Source organism: Aquila chrysaetos, chromosome Z (assembly GCF_900496995.4).
Source record: "Aquila chrysaetos chrysaetos chromosome Z, bAquChr1.4, whole genome shotgun sequence".
NCBI lineage: Eukaryota > Metazoa > Chordata > Aves > Accipitriformes > Accipitridae > Aquila > Aquila chrysaetos.
This window is the reverse complement of record NC_044030.1, coordinates 68,006,212-68,025,680: the sequence shown is the minus strand read 5'-3', so window position 1 is coordinate 68,025,680 and position 19,469 is coordinate 68,006,212. Positions and strand designations below refer to the sequence as shown.

Here is a 19,469-nt window from a genome sequence, read left to right as displayed (position 1 = left end):
CAAGGAACATTCTTTTACTTAAAGTTGCTGGAAGTAATTGGGTAAAAAAGAAGGCAGTGATAAAGGCAAACGCATAACCACCTCAAAACTGTTAATTTAACACGAGCTGACAAGCAAATACTGTTAAACTCAGTCTGTTTAAACTTTGTTCATCTCTGAATTACTGGGCAACACAGTGGTGGTTCTCACCTAAAAGACTAACTCTTTGGAATGGAGTGCTGTAGAATTCCTCTGTGCTGGCTGTTTCTTTTTATAATAGTAAAGCTTATCTAGCTGAGACACAAGTGTTAAAGAACTTAATTGGCAATAGTATAGGCATCTTAAGTGATGATAATCATTAAAGCAAACCACGAAGGAACAGTAGATTCTCAGTTTCAGATGCTGTAGCATCTGGGATGCTATTTCTGGAAAACAGGCTTGATGTCTTTTACTGCAAGTTAGTAAATAGAATTTCATGATTTGTATGCGCAGGAGATGAAGTTGAAATGTATGATGAATAATGACTTTCTGATACGTATTGAACGTGTCAGTTGGGACAATCTATTAGAATGTTTACTTACCTGCAGTTTTTTTTGCAAATGACTTTAGCCTTGTTTTGTCTTTCTCTTACTCTTGAAATGCAAAAAGACAAATAGTGAACTCATGACTTTTGTATGAATAATTTTTCTTCCTGATCTTACCTTATTTGAGGCCCCTGTGAAATGGCTTCTACTGCTAACATTTTAGTGAGCATCAAGTAATTGTTATACCTCTGAGTTTATCAGCTTGAAGAATACCCTAAGGAATACAGAACTGTAAATGTACTGCCATGAACAGATTAATTTTATCCTTGTGTATTAATAAATGCATTGTTATTGAATAGGATAATTTATAGTGTAATGAGTTTTTGTGGTAGAATTGGTTTTTGCATGGTGGTAAAGTAGACCGTAACTTAATTTTGGTGAGTAGCTCTTTAAAGTAAGGTCCTTAAGCAAATGTGACATGAATGCTTTATGAAAGTTTGACATTATTTGTAAGTAAGTTTTAGGTCTACTAGTATAAAACTAAGTTCTAGTAGAATTAATTTATGAAATTTCTTGCCTTCCTGGGAAGTGGAGAGAGGTTTAAATGACATCTCACTGAACTTCAGTAGCTCCATACTTAAAATAGTTTTAGTTTAAATTTTCTTTATATTGTTCATGAACTTGAGTGCTTGTGTTCTTAAGGTCCAAAGGTGACTTATGTGCCACCACCTCCACCTGATGATGAACAAGCCATCTTTGCACATTATCAGACAGGAATTAATTTTGACAAGTATGACGAAAACATTGTCGAAGTGTCAGGACTTGACCCTCCAGCACCATTTCTGGTTAGTGAACTCATTAATCTCAGGGTTTATCTTGAGCATGATTCTGTAAGGATGTATCCCAAGTCTAGTATTCACAGCTAATGAAAATACTAATAAAAGATTTTGCATCTTGCAGACAGTAGTGTGTTGGAAGGAGATGCTACCCATTTGAAAGATACAAATGCAAATTCAAAATGACATTGACAAACTACCGAAATTGCCCAGAGAAAGTAATACTGCATGGACAGGAAGTATAGTCCTTAAATTTCAGAAAAATACCAGTTTAGAACTTGAAAGAAAGAGGTCTTTGGCAGCAGTTTCTGGGAAGGCTGGTAGAGTCATCTTGAAGTCTGTTACTGGGGGATCTTTAACATTGTAAATGAACACCTGTTGGAATAGTTCATTTGGACAGAGAGGTGTTTTTGAAGTAATTTCTAGCCCCGTTTTCTGTGGCTGCTGTTTATTGTTTAAATATAACTTTGCTTCTGTTCCATACCAGGTGGCTAGTGTTTAAAAAAAAAAGCTCTTTTTAGGGAGAAGAGTGAGGAAGAAGGGTGGGGGGGTGTAGTAGGACCTGTGTTGAAAGAGAAGATGCAGCTTTTTTTTCCCCCATCCATCTTCTGAAAGGTTTTCTCTCTGAAGTTAAACTGCTTTTATCATGTATGATGGTTTTTGGTCCTGGATAGGGATGTTGCTTTAGCTCCCCTTATTAGTTTTATCACAGAGACTAAGTGTGTATCTCCTACATGAAATGAAATGGAAGAGTTTTAATTTGTTTTCATAGCATGCCACGATGTGAGTTTACCTGCTTGAATCCAAACCTATGGCTTCTGAGAAGTTTTCTCTCAAAGCTAGTAAGACCAGCCAAAGGCCTTCACTGTCCTACAAACAACTTTACTTGAATGGCATGAGCAGGTGGAAGAAACCTTTGGGGCTTTTACCTGTAGGAACCTTGGCAGTCTAGATGACTGGTGAGACCCCCTCAAAAGTTAATACTTTTCAGTGTTTGGCTGTCTGTATCCTATGGTAGGCATCTCAGTTTAGAAACTTTAACTTCTGTGGTTGTGTACTGTTAATAATAATTTTTTTTGTTTTACAGGCTTTTGAAGAAGCTAACCTCTGTCAGACTTTAAACATGAACATCGCTAAAGCTGGATACTCTAAACTTACTCCAGTGCAGAAGTACAGCATTCCTATTATACTGGCAGGACGGGATTTAATGGCGTGTGCCCAGACAGGATCAGGAAAAACTGTAAGCATTTCGTGTAGTATTCATACGACTGGAAGTGCGTGACCTTGAACTTTTAGGTGGATGCCTCAGTCTTCCACAGATGCTTCACAGCTTTTTGTCTAATGATTTGACTTGCACTGTAATGGCAGGTGTAGTATTAAGCACAGATAGGCATGATGGATGGGTTGTCACATATTTGGGCTGAATTTCTTCTTAATTTTAGTGAAGTGGTGTCTTGATACAGCAGGCCAGTCTTCAGGGCTACAGATACAGATTCAGAAGTATGGGCAGTAATAGAGCTGCTGATGAGAAAAAAAACTCAGCAGTTGAAAGTTGGGGTTTCTTTCTGTGTTCTGTGGGTTTTGTGTTGATTTGTTTCTTTTTTGGTGTTGGTATATGTGTTTTGTTTTGTGTGTTCTTGTGCTTGTTTTTTGGTTTTGTGGTTGGTTTTTTTTTAAACTTATGCCACATTGTAACAGTGTGTTGTGCTGGTCATCCTTATTTGATCAAGTCTGATCTGCATCTGTATTGGCTTTGCGTGGCAAGGTTTTGGGGGGGGGGGGTTACAGGGGTGGCTTCTGTAAGAAGCTGCTGAAAGCTTCCCCTGTGTCCGACAGAGCCAATACCAGCCGGCTCTAAGACGGACCCGCCACTGGCCAAGGCTGAGCCAATCAGCAATAGTGGTAACGCCTCTGTGATAACATTTTTAAGAAGGAAAAAAAGTTGCGGGACAGACAGAAACAGCAGCCGGAGAGAGGAATGAGAGCATGTGAGAGAAACAACCCTGCAGACACCAAGGTCAGTGAAGAAGGAGGGGGAGGAGATGCTCCAGGCGCCAGAGCAGAGATTCCCCTGCAGCCTGTGGTGAAGACCATGGTGAGGCAGGCTGTCCCCTTGCAGCCCATGGAGGTCCACGGTGGAGCAGATATCCACCTGCACGCTGGAGCAGGTGGGTGCCCGAAGGAGGCTGTGACCCTGTGGGAAGCCCGTGCTGGAGCAGGGTCCTGGCAGGACCTGTGGCCCTGTGGAGAGAGGAGCCACGCTGGAGCAGGTTTGCTGGCAGGACTTGTGACCCCGTGGGGGACCCACGCTGGAGCAGTGTGCTCCCGAGGGACTGCAGCCCGACCGACGCTGGAGCAGTTTGTGAAGAACTGCAGCCCGTGGGAAGGACCCACGTTGGAGAAGTTCATGGAGGACTGTCTTGCGTGGGAGGGACCCCACGCTGGAGCAGGGGAAGAGTGTGATGAGTCCTGCCCCTGAGGAGGATGAAGCGGCAGAAATAACGTGTGATGAACTGACCCCAACCCCCATTCCCCATCCCCCTGCGCCGCTGTGGGGGATAGGTAGAGAATCTGGGAGTGAAGTTGAGCCCGGGAAGAAGGGAGGGATGGAGGGAAGGTGTTTTGAGATTTCATTTTATTTCTCATTACCCTACTCTGGTTGATTTGTAATAAATTGAGTTAATTTTCCGAAAGTCGAGTCTGTTTTGCCCGTGACGGTAATTGGTGAGTGATGTCTCCTGTCCTTATCTCAACCCAGAAGCCCTTTGTTATATTTTCTCTCCCCTGTCCTGCTGAGGAGGGGGAGTGATAGAAAGGCTTTGGTGGGCACCTGGTGTCCAGCCAGGGTCAACCCACCACAGCATCAGACTTAGTTTTAGGCAATTCAGTATTAATCATGGAACAGTGTTGAGAGTTGATACTAAGCTGGCAGTTGTGTCAACTTGTTAAACTGTCTAATGTATCCAAATATAACCGCTGACAACTCCGTATGAGAATATTTGGATATTAAGTATAACTTTTTGCCATTCAATGTAGTGTGGAATTCTAGCTTTGTTGTTACATAGCTTATGAGTTATTTGTTTTGAAAAACCTCTTCTGTTTGCAGAGGGGGAAATGTCCAAAGCTTATTCTATAAATATTCTGAATGCTTTTGGGACTGCTGTACAGATTCTATTTTGGGGGTAAATAGTCTTACAGGGACGTAAGGGTGCTGGTGCAGCAGTGTTGCAAACTGATCTGCTATTGTAGTAGTCTGGAGAATGGTCATACATGCTTACCTTACAAAATCTACTGATGATAATGTAATGCTTGTAAGTAAATGTTGTGGAGGGTTTTTGATCCTGGGGTACATACTGTGTGGCACTGCCTGAAGAACCCAGAAGTTAGCTAGTGCTTAACTCTGTTCCTGCATTATTAGACTCTTAAGGACCAGAGGGATATTTTCATGCTTCTTAGACAAGGGGAAATAAGCTTTAATGTACTGTAGTGCATTCAGGTCAATCCTGTTGCAGTCTGATTTCCTTGAAGTTGATAGTGTGCTGTATCATTCTAGCTTTAAGATTGATATGCAGCTTTTAGTGTGACTTATGAAAGCTTTAAGACTAAACAGCATAAATACTGCTACTTTTTTTTAGGCAGCTTTTCTTCTACCAATTGTGGCCCACATGATGAGAAATGGTGTAACCGCCAGTAGCTTTAAAGAGCAGCAAGAACCAGAATGTATTATTGTCGCCCCAACTAGAGAACTGATAAATCAGATCTTCCTAGAAGCAAGGAAATTTGTGTATGGGTAAGCTTTTGCACTGTTGCCTGGTATTGATTATTACTTTGTCTGAATCAGCACTGCTTTATTTTTTTCATGAATACTTTCAAAAATTTTTCTGTGCAAATCGAACGCAAATGCTTGAATTCAGATGGTAATACTGGCTAGCAGGTTTCTTACTATGTGACTGGGGATTTAAACTCCTAATCTTCCTGATATTGGGGGGGAGGGGCATTGGGGAAGAGGCTTACTCCAGCTTGAAGAGGAGATAAGTACTAAACTTGTACCACATCATCTTTACTGATGAGAAAAATGAAATTTCTTAAATGAAGTAACTTAAATTTAGGTTGCCTTATGTAATTTATACTTGCTCTTATTTTCATCTTGACAAAAATAGAGCTACGTGTTAGGGGTTTTTAGTCACTTTTCAGTGATGGTTTCTAATAACTCTGTACTTCCCAGTGTTTCTGGTCACGGACAGAAATTTCACAGCTCAAGCAAACTCGTTTGGCTTTGCTTCTTCAAAGTGGAACAAAAGGTCTGAACTTGTCGTTGAGCCCCTGGATGTTGCATGAGAGTACGCTTGTACTAGTTTGCCAGTGATCTTTCAGCTGCTAAATGATAGGTTACACCAGTGCACAGGAAGAGGATTAAATCTATTGTCTGTAACTGCTTGTTACTGTCATGAGGTGGAATGGAGAACATTGTCAGTGCAAAATCTAGTGGACTAAATTAGACTTGCCTTTGCTCGTTCAAGCAAACTTATGCTTGAAGGCTGTCTTGGCCTTTGTGAAGTACTATCATGTTTGCGTATCTACTTACTAAGTATGTTACTAAGAATAGCTTCTTAATCCCTAAAACTGTTCTGTGTAGCTAGTTCTATTAATTATGCTATTTTAAACTAGATATAGATTATTTCACAATAAAATAGCTTTTGAATTTAGAAAGTTTTTGCTACAGCTGCCCTGCAGTGAAAGCAAGGTAACCTACATTTGGGGGGCAGTTAAACAATATCAAGGGGTGAATCTGTTGCCTCTAAAGAATTGCATGCATATTGATCAGTTCAGATTCATGATATTCTTAAGCCCTCTGGTTTAGTTCACAAGAATGTGAAATAGGTGTATTAATTGATAGTGGATAAATGTTGAAACGTTATGAGTCCAACCTGTTTCTATTCTTGACTAAAATTTTCTGACAAGTTCCAATTAAATTTTTACTGGGTTTATCTGATTCACCGTTGTTGCATATGAAGCTGAATTAGTATATTCAAGAATAGATAGTTTGAATTTGAGTGTGAAAATACTCACTGCATGCATGTAAAAGCCTTAGCAGGGAGTTACAAGCTTGTAAGCTTGCTCTTCAGCTGCATAAGGTAGTTCTTGCTTGTAGAGGTGGTTTTCTACAGAAGAATATCTGATGTAGGTCTAACCAAAACCTTAGTAGGAAGAGCACTAAGTAGTTCAGTGTTTGAATGGGTTTGCAGTCTGATGCTTGAGTGGCACACTGCATGGGCAGTGTGATTAGTTGCTTTACAGAGGTGCACCTCTGTGGGTTTTTTGGTTTTTTGCACTGTCCTTTCAAGGTGTGGAAGAATTACTTCTGAAGCTCTAAAGGCATATATTTGGTGGTTCTGCTTTTTCGAAGTATGCTGTATAAAAGGGGACAATGTCTAACATAATTTTGGCTCTTACTGCCAGTAACTCTCCGTTGAAGGGAGAGGGAAGAGTGCAGGTGAAATGAAGTGTTCTTTCTAAGCCAGCCACCTGTGCAGCCTCTATTATGTAGTATGGATGGGAACTTTGAGCTTATGGTGAGTGAGTTTCTGGTCTTGGGTCCTGCTTTTGGTTATAAGCTGTGCTGTATGGCGAAGGAGTTGAACCATTCTAAGCTGGTTTATGGTAGATCTGATGATTTTTTACATATTTTTATGAAACAATACTGTTTGCATACTTACATAACTAATGCAATTTTTTTCTATATAATAGAACTTGTATAAGGCCTGTTGTGATCTATGGAGGTACACAAACAGGCCATTCAATTCGTCAGGTAATGCAAGGCTGTAATATACTATGTGCCACTCCAGGAAGACTTCTAGACATCATTGGAAGAGAGAAGGTAAGATCTTAAAACTTAATCTGAATTCCCTAAACACTCTTAGCTTTTTACATACTGGTTTTCATTCTTCAAATTCGATAGAAGCAAAGATACAGCCATAAAAACTAGTCAGTATGCTGCCTTAAAATACAGGTGAACTTTTCTTCAAATATCTAAATACCATGAGGTTTTTGAAAAAGTAGCGTGAGTCCAGATCTTTTCAGTCCATTTCAGGGCCCACTGGGAAATATCAATCTAAATCAAACTGTCTGCAGTGTTCTTGGCAATTAAACTTCATAGTTTAAATACATGGAACACCTTCTTTTAGTTCTCATAGAAAATTCCATAGCAGATTTTCGCTTGATGTCCTGTTTGTTTTGCTACAATAGCTTTTATTTGTCTGGAACTATGCTAATACTAATTCTTTGAATGTTTTAATATTGATTTTATTCAAAATGTAAAAAAACTCCAGGTGTAATATTGTGCTTGAATTTTTATTTTTCCAGCCATTATAAGTCCAAATCAAAATTGCTACCTATTATAATGGTGGCTCAGTGATGTTGCACTGGACAAGTGAAGTTTGGCAAAACACTTGGTGGTAAAGTGGAGATTGGCTTTCTGCAGTTGTCAGGCTTCTAGTCAAAATGACAGTCTTGGTCAGCAACAGTGAAGTTGTAATGTCCTTAATAATGCTTTCTGACATAAATTTTTTCAGAACAAGGAGTTTGTTGAGAATGTGTGAGGATTGTATGAGAGAACCTTTCTAAAACTCAGACATAGTTTCAAAATAGATGTACTGAATACTAGTTGATCTATAGGCTCTATCTTGGTTTACATTGCTGAACCAAGTTCTGAAGCACTTCACTGTACGCATACTATTAGAATTAGTGCAGATTGAAAAGTTAAATAGAGGTTCAGATGCAAATAAAACATAATGCATATAGGCTTTTATTTGTGAATAATTAACTTCTACTAGAAAAAAATAAGTAAAAGGTGGATTTTGGCAATTAGGACGTTCTATAAGCGTATACTGTCAGTGAACCAATATGGTTTTTCTTTCCCTGAAATATTTGCAGATTGGTTTGTGTAATGTGAAATACTTGGTGCTAGATGAAGCAGACCGCATGCTTGATATGGGTTTTGGCTTAGATATGAAGCAGCTGATTTCTTACCCAAGCATGCCACCAAAAGACAAACGTCAAACACTAATGTTTAGTGCCACTTTTCCTGATGAAGTTCAGAGGTGAGTAAAGTAAAAATGGAGATATATCTGAAAATGTACTTGTATAGAGCTAAATGTCTGAAGAGTTGTTAAGAGCACTCTTTATGTTTAAAAGCTTATAATCTTGCTAGAAAATACTGAAAAGCTATGATGTTAACATTCCTTGATGAAGACTTCCCTTTTTTTTAGGTAACAGAACTAGTAACTTGCATAGATGAACTGCTTATTTTAGGTGGGGACTCCAAAGTAACTTACAAAGTTTGTATGAAGTCTTTAAAATTCCACTTCTGCAGAAGTCCTCATACTGCCTCTGTTTGTTTCTTGTCCCTCCCCCACCAGATCTGTGCAAGCTCAAAAACAGTGGTCTTGCTGTTTAACAAGCAGCACAGTAGCAGTGTCTTTGGCACCAGGACATAATATAACCAGACATCCCAATTACTGCTCAACTCACCAGCCTTTCTGATACACAATTCTTACTTACTGGCTGTCGTGGTTTAACCCCAGCCAGCAACTAAGCACCATGCAGCCACTCACTCACTCCCTGCCCCCCCGCAGTGGGGTGGGGGAGAAAATGGGGAAAAGAAGCAAAACTCGTGGGTTGAGATAAGAATGGTTTAGTAGAACAGAAAAGAAGAAACTAATAATGATAATGATAACACTAATAAAATGACAACAGCAATAATAAAAGGATTGGAATATACAAATGACGTGCAGTGCAATTGCTCACCACCCACCGACCGACACCCAGCTAGTCCCCGAGCAGTGATTCCCCACCCGCACCCCAGTTCCTATACTAGATGGGACGTCACACAGTATGGAATACCCTGTTGGCCAGTTTGTGTGAGCTGCCCTGGCTGTGTCCTGTGCCAACTTCTTGTGCCCCTCCAGCTTTCTCGCAGCTGGGCATGAGAAGCTGAAAAATCCTTTACTTGAGTCTAAACACTACTTAGCAACAACTGAAAACATCAGTGTGTTATCAACATTCTTCTCATACTGAACTCAAAACATAGCACCGTACCAGCTACTAGGAAGACAGTTAACTATCCCAGCTGAAACCAGGACACTTGCATAAATGCTATTTGGTTTTGGTAGTTTTAAAGCTTCCACAAATGTGTTTAGGATATCTCTTACAGCTCTGCTACTCACTACCCTTAATGTTCCACTTTCCAGACTCTGAGAACAGTCTTCAACAGATGGTAGTGGGGTTGCCGAGCCCCAAACAAATCGCCCCATTCCCTGTAGGTGGATGGAAATTATTCAGTATTTCCACTTTTGAAGAGACAGGCATCTGAGTACTCATTCTTAAATTGGAGGAGTCTAACTTCAGTTTGAGCAGTTGACATAATTTTGGTGGTTTTTGTGGTAGGGATACTGTTGTGACAGTATCACTGAAAAACACCAGTAAGCACTTTACAGTTTGAGAGCACGTAAACTGATCAGAGCATTGCAGTGAAGTCTGTTGGTACTTCAGTGAGTCAAATCCTGACAACTCTTTTCTGGCATTCAAAAAGCCTGAAAGATCTTTTTTGAGGCAGGGAGAAAACATCTTCAGGAGTTGACTATCCTGAATGAAAGAGGGGAATGGGCTGCTTTCTCCTGTTAATCATTTAATATTGTCAGCTCTTGAGGACATGAATCGCTTTTCTTTAAGTAGGATTGAATTAATTTTAAACTCAGTCTTAAGTTGCCTGTTGTGGCTTTGGTTCCTCAGTCAAGACTTTTTTCATAGAGTTCTTTGTATTGAAAGAAGATCTTGTAGTGAACTATTAATGGCTTTGTTTCTGCAGCTGGGAATAAAGCATTCAAATGACACGGTACATAAGTGTGGTTCATGTTCATTCCATGTGTTTACTGTTTGTGTGGGAATGTGGTCTCTTTTCGCACTGCATCCTATGAAAAGATGGAGGAGTGTCTCCCTTTAAGATTGTGCAGTGTGCTCTGATTGGCTCAGGTTTTGGGGTTGAGAGAGGAATCTTGATCCCTTGATCTCCAGATCTGTTGTCTTTATCAATGTTTTTGCTAATTCTCTCGCTATGTGTTTTTGCTACATAGTGAGGGATGAGTAAAGAGTACTCAACTACCAGCACCTGAGAGGAGATCTCTTCAACTGTGCAAGATGTTTACTGTCTGCTTCCATTTAATAGAAAAAAAGAAAGGAAGATCTATCTTTCTACTGTCAGTCTTGCAGGATTTACAAGTACTGGTAGAAGACTTCAGAAACCTGAGTGCTTAGATCATAGTTTGGAAGTGCATAATAACATTTTTGTAACCTTTTGAAACTGGAATGCCTAAAGGTGATGTTTTCATTTTAGAGAGTGAAAGCCCTTCTTGTCTGGAGTCAGTTTCTTCTTGGATTTACTGCCTTTCTGATTCTAGAGTCAGGAAAGCTAATGTTTTCCCATACTTTGCTATTAAAACAACTTTGGACAGTATACTACTTCAGTAGTATAGGACAGAACCCTGCTGGGTTCAGGCTCTCCTGCACTTCTATTCAGTGAGTGTAATCAGATGTGGTTTTAACATACACTTCGGTTTTGTACCTGAATTTGGGTCTCTGCTGTTACATATACCTTTGGTCTGATCATCAAGGCTCTTCCTGTGCACGTGAGTTGAGAGAATCACGCATTTCCCAGCTGACTGGAGAACTTCAGCTTGGCATTTGGGGCTTTTTATCTCCCATTAAAAGGTCTTTAGTTTCTTCTCTCCTTTCTTGTTTTTTGTGTACTGTTCCATTTTCAGAGAGTTTAAACTTGCCCTTTACTTTCAGTTTAGAACTATGTCTCTCTGTGACATCTTAAACCGGTCAGATCTTAAGACCAAACACATTTAAATCTCTAGTAACTTGTTTATTTGCTATGAAACATACCTTTTCAGTGGCAATTGCACCTATAAATCAGGTGGGAGATTCAAGTACTTAAGGCAGTCCTTTAACATTTTTAAGACTTTCCTCTTTTTTAGGAATTTGTTCCAATACTTGAGATTGCGTGTTTTCAGTTAAAGGTTGGTTTGTTTACAATCTGAATTATACTGCAGTGGAAGCTGCTTTTGTGTACACTGGACATGAAGCACTCTTGTGTATTGATAAGTTAATACAGTTTAGTAAAACTCTTGAGTATTATGGGGCATTTCAAGGAATTACCTGTTTGGCGAGTTTGATCTCAGGTAGGATCACCTGTGTAAGGGATAACTGAAGATGAACGCTGTCTGAACAAAACTTGACTTTTGCCTGTGGCAACTGGTAAATGTCATGTAATAAACTGTGTTTTTAAGCAGTGCTTTTGTTGAATGGTCAAAAAGGATGGTCTTGTCTCTTGGAGGCCGGTTTTGAATTCTGGCCTGTGTACAATTCTCCCCTGTCCCTCCAGCTAGTGATGAAGTAGTGGCCTGAGAATGGTTCTGTGAGCATATATCAGTAACCCATTTTACTACAAGCGTGTATGTGGAACTCTTTCTGAGATGGCTAGAAAATGCAGTGTTTGTATTATGAAAAGCTACAGGGACGTGATCAGTCTGTGCATGTTCTTATTGATCAGATTTTTTTGTACAGCTGTCTAGAAAACAATGCAGACTCTTCCAGCTTTTAAAAAAATGCACATATGACTACTTATATCCTCTGCCTTGTGAGGAATGATACAAGTATTTGTTGTGAGGGTTGCTTAAACGTAAAGTTACTTGATCGTAAAGCAGCTACACAATAGACTTCATGTTGCTCAATTTTGTTTCTTTTCAAGGCTGGCTGGTGAATTTTTGAAAACTGATTATTTGTTTATTGTTGTTGGACACGTGGGTGGAGCTTGCAGTGATGTTCAGCAAAATATTCTTCAGGTTCCTCAGTATTCCAAGAGGGATAAACTGGTAGAAATTCTACAAAGCATAGGTAACTTTCCTTATTGCTAATTGTTTTCCAGGGAAGACAAAACTGCTTGTTTTTAAGCCTGTGCTCTTGATATAGACCAGGTCATGATTCCATTCTATTACATGTGTTACACACTTTACAAGACTACTGATAGAAGCTTGAAGCAGACCTCAGGGACTGCTGGGTTTTTAGGCATATTTGTGTTATTGGTGTTAGTCAAGGTCTCATCTCTACTAGTAGAGTACTAGCAGACAAGCTTCCTAGATGATTAGTTCTTTTTATATGGTCAGTTACAATGTTTTAGCATTTGGGGGTATTATCTTCAGCTTACAGCTGTGTTAAACTTCTTGTGTGAACATTTGGGCCTATATTTTGTTAATGGCTGGGATTTTTCCATTGTTGCTCTGAACGTATCTTAAGTTTTAATGCTGAAAACAGGAAGGGAGTTTGGAATTAAAAAATGGTCTATGTACCTTGCTGTGCAGTGCTCAGAATGGTGTGCTACTTTTAGCTACATGCTGTAGAAAGGGAGTGCATGCTTATCATGGAGAACAATATTTGTATCCTCCTTTTGTTGAGGAGAAAAAAACCAATGCACTTGTCTTCACCTAGGTTTCTGTGTTGATCTAGAAATTGATGGATTGAATTTAATTAGTTCAACACAGGCAAGAAATTGCAACCAAACCTTGAAGACTTCATTCAAAACGTGTTCTGATGTTGTTTATATAAGTACCTACAACTGTGAATAGTGAAAATGCATCGGGTTTCAAACTGCAGTGGATCTGAACTCTTGTTTAACATAGGTCATGAACGAACCATGGTGTTTGTGGACAAAAAGAAAAAAGCAGACTACATTGCAGCCTTTCTTTGTCAAGAAAAAATACCAGCCACTAGCATCCATGGGTAAGTATTTTTAAAGTGAAAGTCAGGTAATAGTATTAAGTGAAAGTCAGTTAATACTATATCTTATGAGAAGCTTTTATTGAGATTTCATGTTTGGCCATATCTGTGTGACTTAGCTTGCGTTGTTTCAGATAGCCCTGTCATCCTCAGCAGTTCTGTCCAATTGAGAATGTAGTGTTTCTGAAGGCCAGTTCTCACAGCAGTTGCTGAGTATACATCTTTCTGGTTGACCACACTTCAAATGCTGTATATGAACTGGAGAATCTTATGCCTACTGCTAAAAAAAAGTAGTAGTATGTAATAAATTCAGTAGAATCAGCTATTGTTTATATGTAGTTTTTGTCGTCACTTGTGTGACCAAAACCAGACCTTTTGGTGTTACTGGTGAAATGATATTTGTAAATTCAAGTGGCAGTTGTGGACCTTTCACTCTGTCTTACAGACTTCCTCAAAGCGATGAGCTAAGTCATGTACCATACAGATTTCTGATGCTGTCACTTCTGCCTCCTTGATGTGTTCATGGACATAGCATTTGTATGGAGATCAATCTAAAGAGAAGATGCTTCTAACTTGTGTTTGTAGTCTACTTGTTAGTGTTGCTCACCTGAACAATTGCTGAGGAACAAGGTGAAATAGTTGCTAATTCCAGGTCTAAACCCATCTAAAAAGGTGGGCTGTCTTTCACATAATGAGCTGGAATGTATTTCTGTGGTGTTTGTTTATATGTCAAAATGTAGGACAACAAACTGAGTCTTAAGATTCCCAGTGAACTGTAGCAGATCAAAAATGTAGTTTTGCAGTATTTTTCATCTTGTAGTAGGAGGAAGGGACTTGAATTCTTGCCAATAAAATGATGTTTCAGGCAGTGTTCTGACAGACATTAGAGTATCAGGGTTGTAGATGGGTTAAAATTATCTTATTACATGGATAGAAGATGTTTGTATGTATCCTGTGCCCTATCAGTTTTACAGGTGTGTGAAGGGTCATTTTGAGAAGATCTGGCCTTCTATTCTTGGCTAACCTGAATTGCTATCCCACAACATGTTTTGTGTGTGGGGAGGTTCTTAACACATTTCTATAGAATTATTGCACTGTGAGTTAAGGTATACCTACAGAGAGAATAACTGGTTCCATGGAAGCTGCTAAACTGTCATGAATGTTACTGATTTCTGATTCATGTGAGTTTTTCGAGTTGAAGTTGGTTAGGATAGTTACTCTTCCCTGGAATAGTGGTCACACCAGACTTCACTAAATATCCTATGTTACACTGTTTTTGAGCACTGTGTTTTAGCTTTCTAATTTGTTCTTTCATTTGGACAGCAAAGAACATGAATTAAACTCTGATCTATTGTATTTAAGTACTGGATAATCCGTAACTATTCTTTAAAAATGCAAACCCCAGAGCAAATCTAGTTTTCTTCTCATGATGATAAACAAAAGGCAAGTTCTATACTGTTGGCTGGCTATAGTTTCTAGTATATCTGAAAAATGGCCTGTGCAGGAGTCTACCTAGAATTCATCTTTGCTATTCTGCTTCCCTGCTCCAAAGCAGTAGAAAAAGCACTTCTAACTATGGCATGAAGAAACAGTCAGTTAGTGGATCTTCTTAAGGAAGGCAGTGAGTTCGATACGTAACTATCTCTGGTTCTTTAAAAAATAAAATTAGTTTCTGTAGGTTAAAACAGTTGTTGTGTCTTACTGCTAATCAGTTAAAAATTCAGAAAACCTAAACTGGTAGTGTATGGGTGGTGGTTCCCCCCACCCCGAGAACAACTATTGTCTGTGAATCATGACCTTTTAACTTGTATCTTCAATAATACCGCAGATTTTTTGAGATATCCATTTAACCATTGCTATCTTTGTAGAGATAGAGAACAGAGAGAGAGAGAAGTAGCTCTTCAGGATTTTCGTTCTGGAAAATTTCCAGTTCTCGTGGCAACTTCAGTGGCAGCAAGAGGTCTGGATATTGAAAACGTCCAACACGTTATTAATTTTGATCTTCCTTCCACCATTGAAGAGTATGTACACCGAATTGGACGAACTGGTCGTTGTGGAAATACAGGCAAAGCAGTTTCCTTCTTTGATAACAGTTCAGATGGCCATCTTGCACAATCTCTAGTTAAAGTGCTTTCAGATGTAAGTTTCCAATCTTAGTGCTTAACTTTTTCTGTTCTTTAGGATTTCACTTTAATGTACTGAGCAACTATTATTTCTTTGGTGCCGTTATGGAGCTCTTAATATGAATTGGTAAAGGAGTCAAAGTCTCTAAATTCACTTTTCTAATTATGCAGGCCCAGCAGGAAGTTCCTGTTTGGTTGGAAGAAACTGCTTTTGGTTTTCAAGGAGAAAGAGTTTTTAGATCAGTTAATACCCAAAAGGTAAGTCTGGAAATGTACTCGAAGTCCTGGCTTTCAGAACTTTTTCTCAGTATAGAAGTGTGTTTAGCAGTGTATCTCCAGAGTACTGCCACTGAAACTGTTTCGAGTGTAACTGTATCCCTTATCTTAGCCCTGCACCTTCAAAGTGCTCAGTATTTCTGAAACTTATTTTGGACAACTTGCTTGACTTGGAATCTTACAGTGTGGCCTTACTAGCTGCATTAGTCTTGATCTGTAGTGTGAGGAATTAGTCTGTGGAAGAAAAGGTTTGTGCAAACATGCAAAGGCTGTAGTTCCAGAAGTTTCTATACTGCATATGTAGGGTAGGAGCAAATAGTTACTAGTTATATCACTGCTTGTTATGAGTTGCCCGATCAATTCATTTGACTAAAAACTTCAGTTAATTATAATTAGATAAATGCCCCAGTCTGCTCCATGACAAAGTTGTTCTTAATGTCTGTGATGAGGAGGAGCTTTCTGGTCTTGTAGTGTTGCTGATACCAGATGTTAAAATACAGACTGAGTAAATGAGACAGCCTAGGTGGCATAGCTTTCAAATCACTCTGCAGTCACTCGTTCAGTATTTAAATTCTATACCTACTCCTACTTGGCGTTATTATTTTTTTAGCTGATGTTTGATACTTCTTGCTTTTATCTCCTTGGATTTTAATGCCTTCATCAAAGGCCTTTCCTTGATCTCTTGCTCATGTAAGAACTTTATCACATCTCAGTTGCATTCCAAACATTAATATTGTCTTAGAGACCACAAAGAGAAATACTCTGACTGCTTGCACAATGTCTGTCAGACCTTCCTTTACATTAATTATCTTTTTCCATACCATAATTATTGGAAGTATTGGGTGTTTTGGGTATATTTACCTGCCTGACTAGTTCCCTAATTGGATCTAAATCTTTTTTCTTTGTGTCTTCATGGGACCTCAGTTACACACATAAACTTTTGCTTTCTTCTCATGCTTGCAGCCTCAGTGGATCTTTCTTCTATATTCCTGTTCAAGGACACTTTTTTAATTTGTGTGGATTGCTTTCAAAGGTGGATCTCATCAACCTTTGAGTCTAGATTGCTTCCAAATACACATTGCCAACTGTTGCAGAGCATCTCCCAGCATTACATGAAATCTGTCATTTCTAGGTCCAAGTCTGTCCTGCGTGTCCTTTACGACTGTCCTGGGTTTGGCTAGGATAGAGTTAATTTTCACAAGAAGCTGGGAGGGGACACAGCCAGGATAGCTGACCAAACTAGCCAAGGGGATATTTGATACCATATGATGTCGTGCCCAGTATATAACTGGGGGAGCTGGCCAGGAGGCGGGGAGGAGGGATTGCGGCTCTGGAACAGGCTAAGCATTGTGTTCCTGGTGGTGAGTGATCGCATTGTGCATCACTCACTTTATATACTCTTTTATTAGTAGTATTGTTGCTATTATTTCTTCTCTCCTTGTGTTGTCCTGTTAAACTGTCCTTATCTCAACTCAGGAGTTTTTACCTTTTTCTTCTGATTCTCCTCCCTATCCCACCAGGGTGAGGAGGAGTGAGCAAGCAGCCGCGTGATACTTGGTTGCCAGCTGGGCCTAAACCACGACAATGACCTCTGAGTTACCAAATTCGATTGTGACTTTTCATCCATGTACTTTTGAATAGACTAGTTTCAGGGGAAATCTGTCTGTTTGCCTTGGGAATACTGCCCTCTTAATCACATATGTGCAGTGCACCAACTCTGGAGTTGGAGATAATCAGGTTCTAATTCCTGTCTTATGAGACCTTCTGATGTCAGTGATTCTGACAGAAACTGCACATTTGTAATCAGCCCTCTTTTTTTCTTTGAAATTCACTATTAAAGCTGGTTTTTGCTGTTTTACTATTACTGAAACAGAGGCTTGTATCATCTAGTGTTCAGTAAGGATCCTGATGTCCTTTCTCTTGAGGAAGAAAGGTAACATCTTATTTGCGTTTTTACAGTATTCACTGTCTTTTCAAAGGGAATGCATGAAAGGGCCATTTGATAATCAAATTATGAATTTGAAAGAGGAATCTGTTGGAGGATCTTATCTGATTATTTTGGAACAATCTTATAGATGACTGGGCTTCATCCTTTTCCCAGAGGAAAAGGCTTTTGCTAGGAAAGTAGTGTAGACAGTCATTCTTAAAGTTGAAATGGAAAAGGAAGTTTTGCCCCAAAGTTGTGTGAACTGTTTGTGTTGGGTAAGAGAAGAAGTTGGGATTTGAACTTTGGGAAGGATTCTTCCCACACCTGATAAAATCTGAGGTTGATTGAAGTGCATTAATTTCACACTGGGGTCTAAAAACCTTATGTATAGAAGTTTAATGATGAAACAGTTTCTGTATTTATTTAAAAAATATTATGTTCAAATTACATTGAGAAACCTGCATGCAGCATGCTGAAGTTGCTTTGTAATGACTTTTACCATTAAAGGATTGAACGTGTTAATGATTCTAAACTAGTATCTGTCCTGTTTCCTAGAATTGCGGAGGCAACATGAACCCAGGAGTGAAGATGTCATATTCTGCAAGGACATTTGAGTCATGGGATTAAAACTACTCTAGTACCAAACTAAATTCTATTCTGTTGTGCTTTAAGTGAACTGTTGCACTTAATGCTCCTTACTGTTGACCTTATGGAATGCTTAATGTTTAAAAGAGTAGCTCATATCATATGCTAAAGCTTTCAGTAATGTATGTGTAATCTGTTCTGATGAACCCAGTGATGATTATCATTTAATGCAGGGTATCAAAAGCAACTTTCTTAGGAGACACTTCAGGTAGTAAGTGTTAAAACTTTGTGTTTGATGCTTGGTAGCTAGTATGCTGCTGTAAAAAGATGGGAGTTTTGCAAGTGGGAAGTAGTAGAGCCCTTGAACTTATTACTTTGTTACCAAAATTTTGCATGGGAAGATCACTTTTTGGTCATTTTGCATTGTGAAGACCTAGTTTGGGAAAGAGCTTTATGAAAGGGCTCATCTAAACTTAATGTTCGTTCCTTTTTGTAACAAGTCAGTTATAAAATTTGAATCTAATGCGATGACTTTTGAGATTAAGGATCTGTTAAATATCTTGTAAACAGTTACTTAATAAAAGCTTGAGGAGTGCATATTGATGGTTGCTTCTACATCAGGTATACAAAAAAGCATCTGTCATTGCAGTTTCATGAACTGGTATTATTTTGACATGCATGGAACATGTGCATCTCCATATGGAACTAAAGGTCAGTGGCTATGTCTGCAACTTAGTGGAAAGACATGTTTTTACAGAGCTGTCTTCAGAGAACAGTGGAGCCCTGTGTTGCTTCTAGTATGATGTTTTTGCCTTTGGCAGACATAACTACTCTTCTGTTACCTCTTGTGCAAAAGTTTGCTTTAGAACAAGCTTGGTGGCTCATGTCCGAAAGAGTTTTGCAGACTTGTAGAAGCTATAGAGGGTAAGTAGCCATTAACAGTTCAAGAAGATTTTCTTAAAGTTGCTTTTTCTTTGAATTTTTTTTTTATTTACCAGTATTGTATGCTACAAAGATGCATATCATTGTGTCCCAAAGGAAAATGGTAAAGTAATTATAATTTGTAATGTCTTGCACAGCTGCACAAGCTTACAATCTTACCATTTTCTCTGGTATTTAGCACACAGTGCTGAGCACTGTTTCTTTTACAGTCTTCCCCTTTAATACAGGGAAATAATACTATTAAGCTCTGCTTACAAGAATGAAGGTTTGATGCCCAAGTTTATGAGAATCAGAACTGACTTAGGCAGTACTGTGGAATCCATTATTGTGGAAAAGTGGGCTGTCGTTCTTATTTGTTGTATGAATATCTTTTCAAAAGTACTTAATACTGTTATTTTTGTAGACTGTAGTTTTACTGCTACATAATGTGCAAAAAAGGAAA

At 39.0% G+C, this 19,469-nt stretch overlaps 1 protein-coding gene across 2 annotated transcripts in view; it reads left to right on the top strand.

Annotated features, from left to right (window-relative positions):
- The window catches only part of DDX4 (DEAD-box helicase 4), a 30,704-nt gene extending 11,491 nt beyond the window's left edge, over positions 1–19,213 (top strand). Inside the window, exons 1-11 of one of the 2 annotated variants that reach the window (XM_041121071.1) lie at positions 1,242–1,348; positions 2,179–2,298; positions 2,427–2,579; positions 4,975–5,129; positions 7,088–7,217; positions 8,273–8,439; positions 12,150–12,295; positions 13,078–13,177; positions 15,043–15,313; positions 15,469–15,555; positions 18,056–19,213. In XM_041121071.1, the coding sequence (XP_040977005.1) occupies positions 2,463–2,579; positions 4,975–5,129; positions 7,088–7,217; positions 8,273–8,439; positions 12,150–12,295; positions 13,078–13,177; positions 15,043–15,313; positions 15,469–15,555; positions 18,056–18,127 (1,245 nt within the window). In that variant the 5' untranslated portion in view covers positions 1,242–1,348; positions 2,179–2,298; positions 2,427–2,462 and the 3' untranslated portion in view covers positions 18,128–19,213. Of the gene's footprint in view, positions 1–1,241; positions 1,349–2,178; positions 2,299–2,426; positions 2,580–4,974; positions 5,130–7,087; positions 7,218–8,272; positions 8,440–12,149; positions 12,296–13,077; positions 13,178–15,042; positions 15,314–15,468; positions 15,556–18,055 lie in introns of those variants that run through there. The other variant, XM_041121070.1, reaches the window with a different exon arrangement.
- Positions 19,214–19,469: the final 256 nt, after the last annotated feature.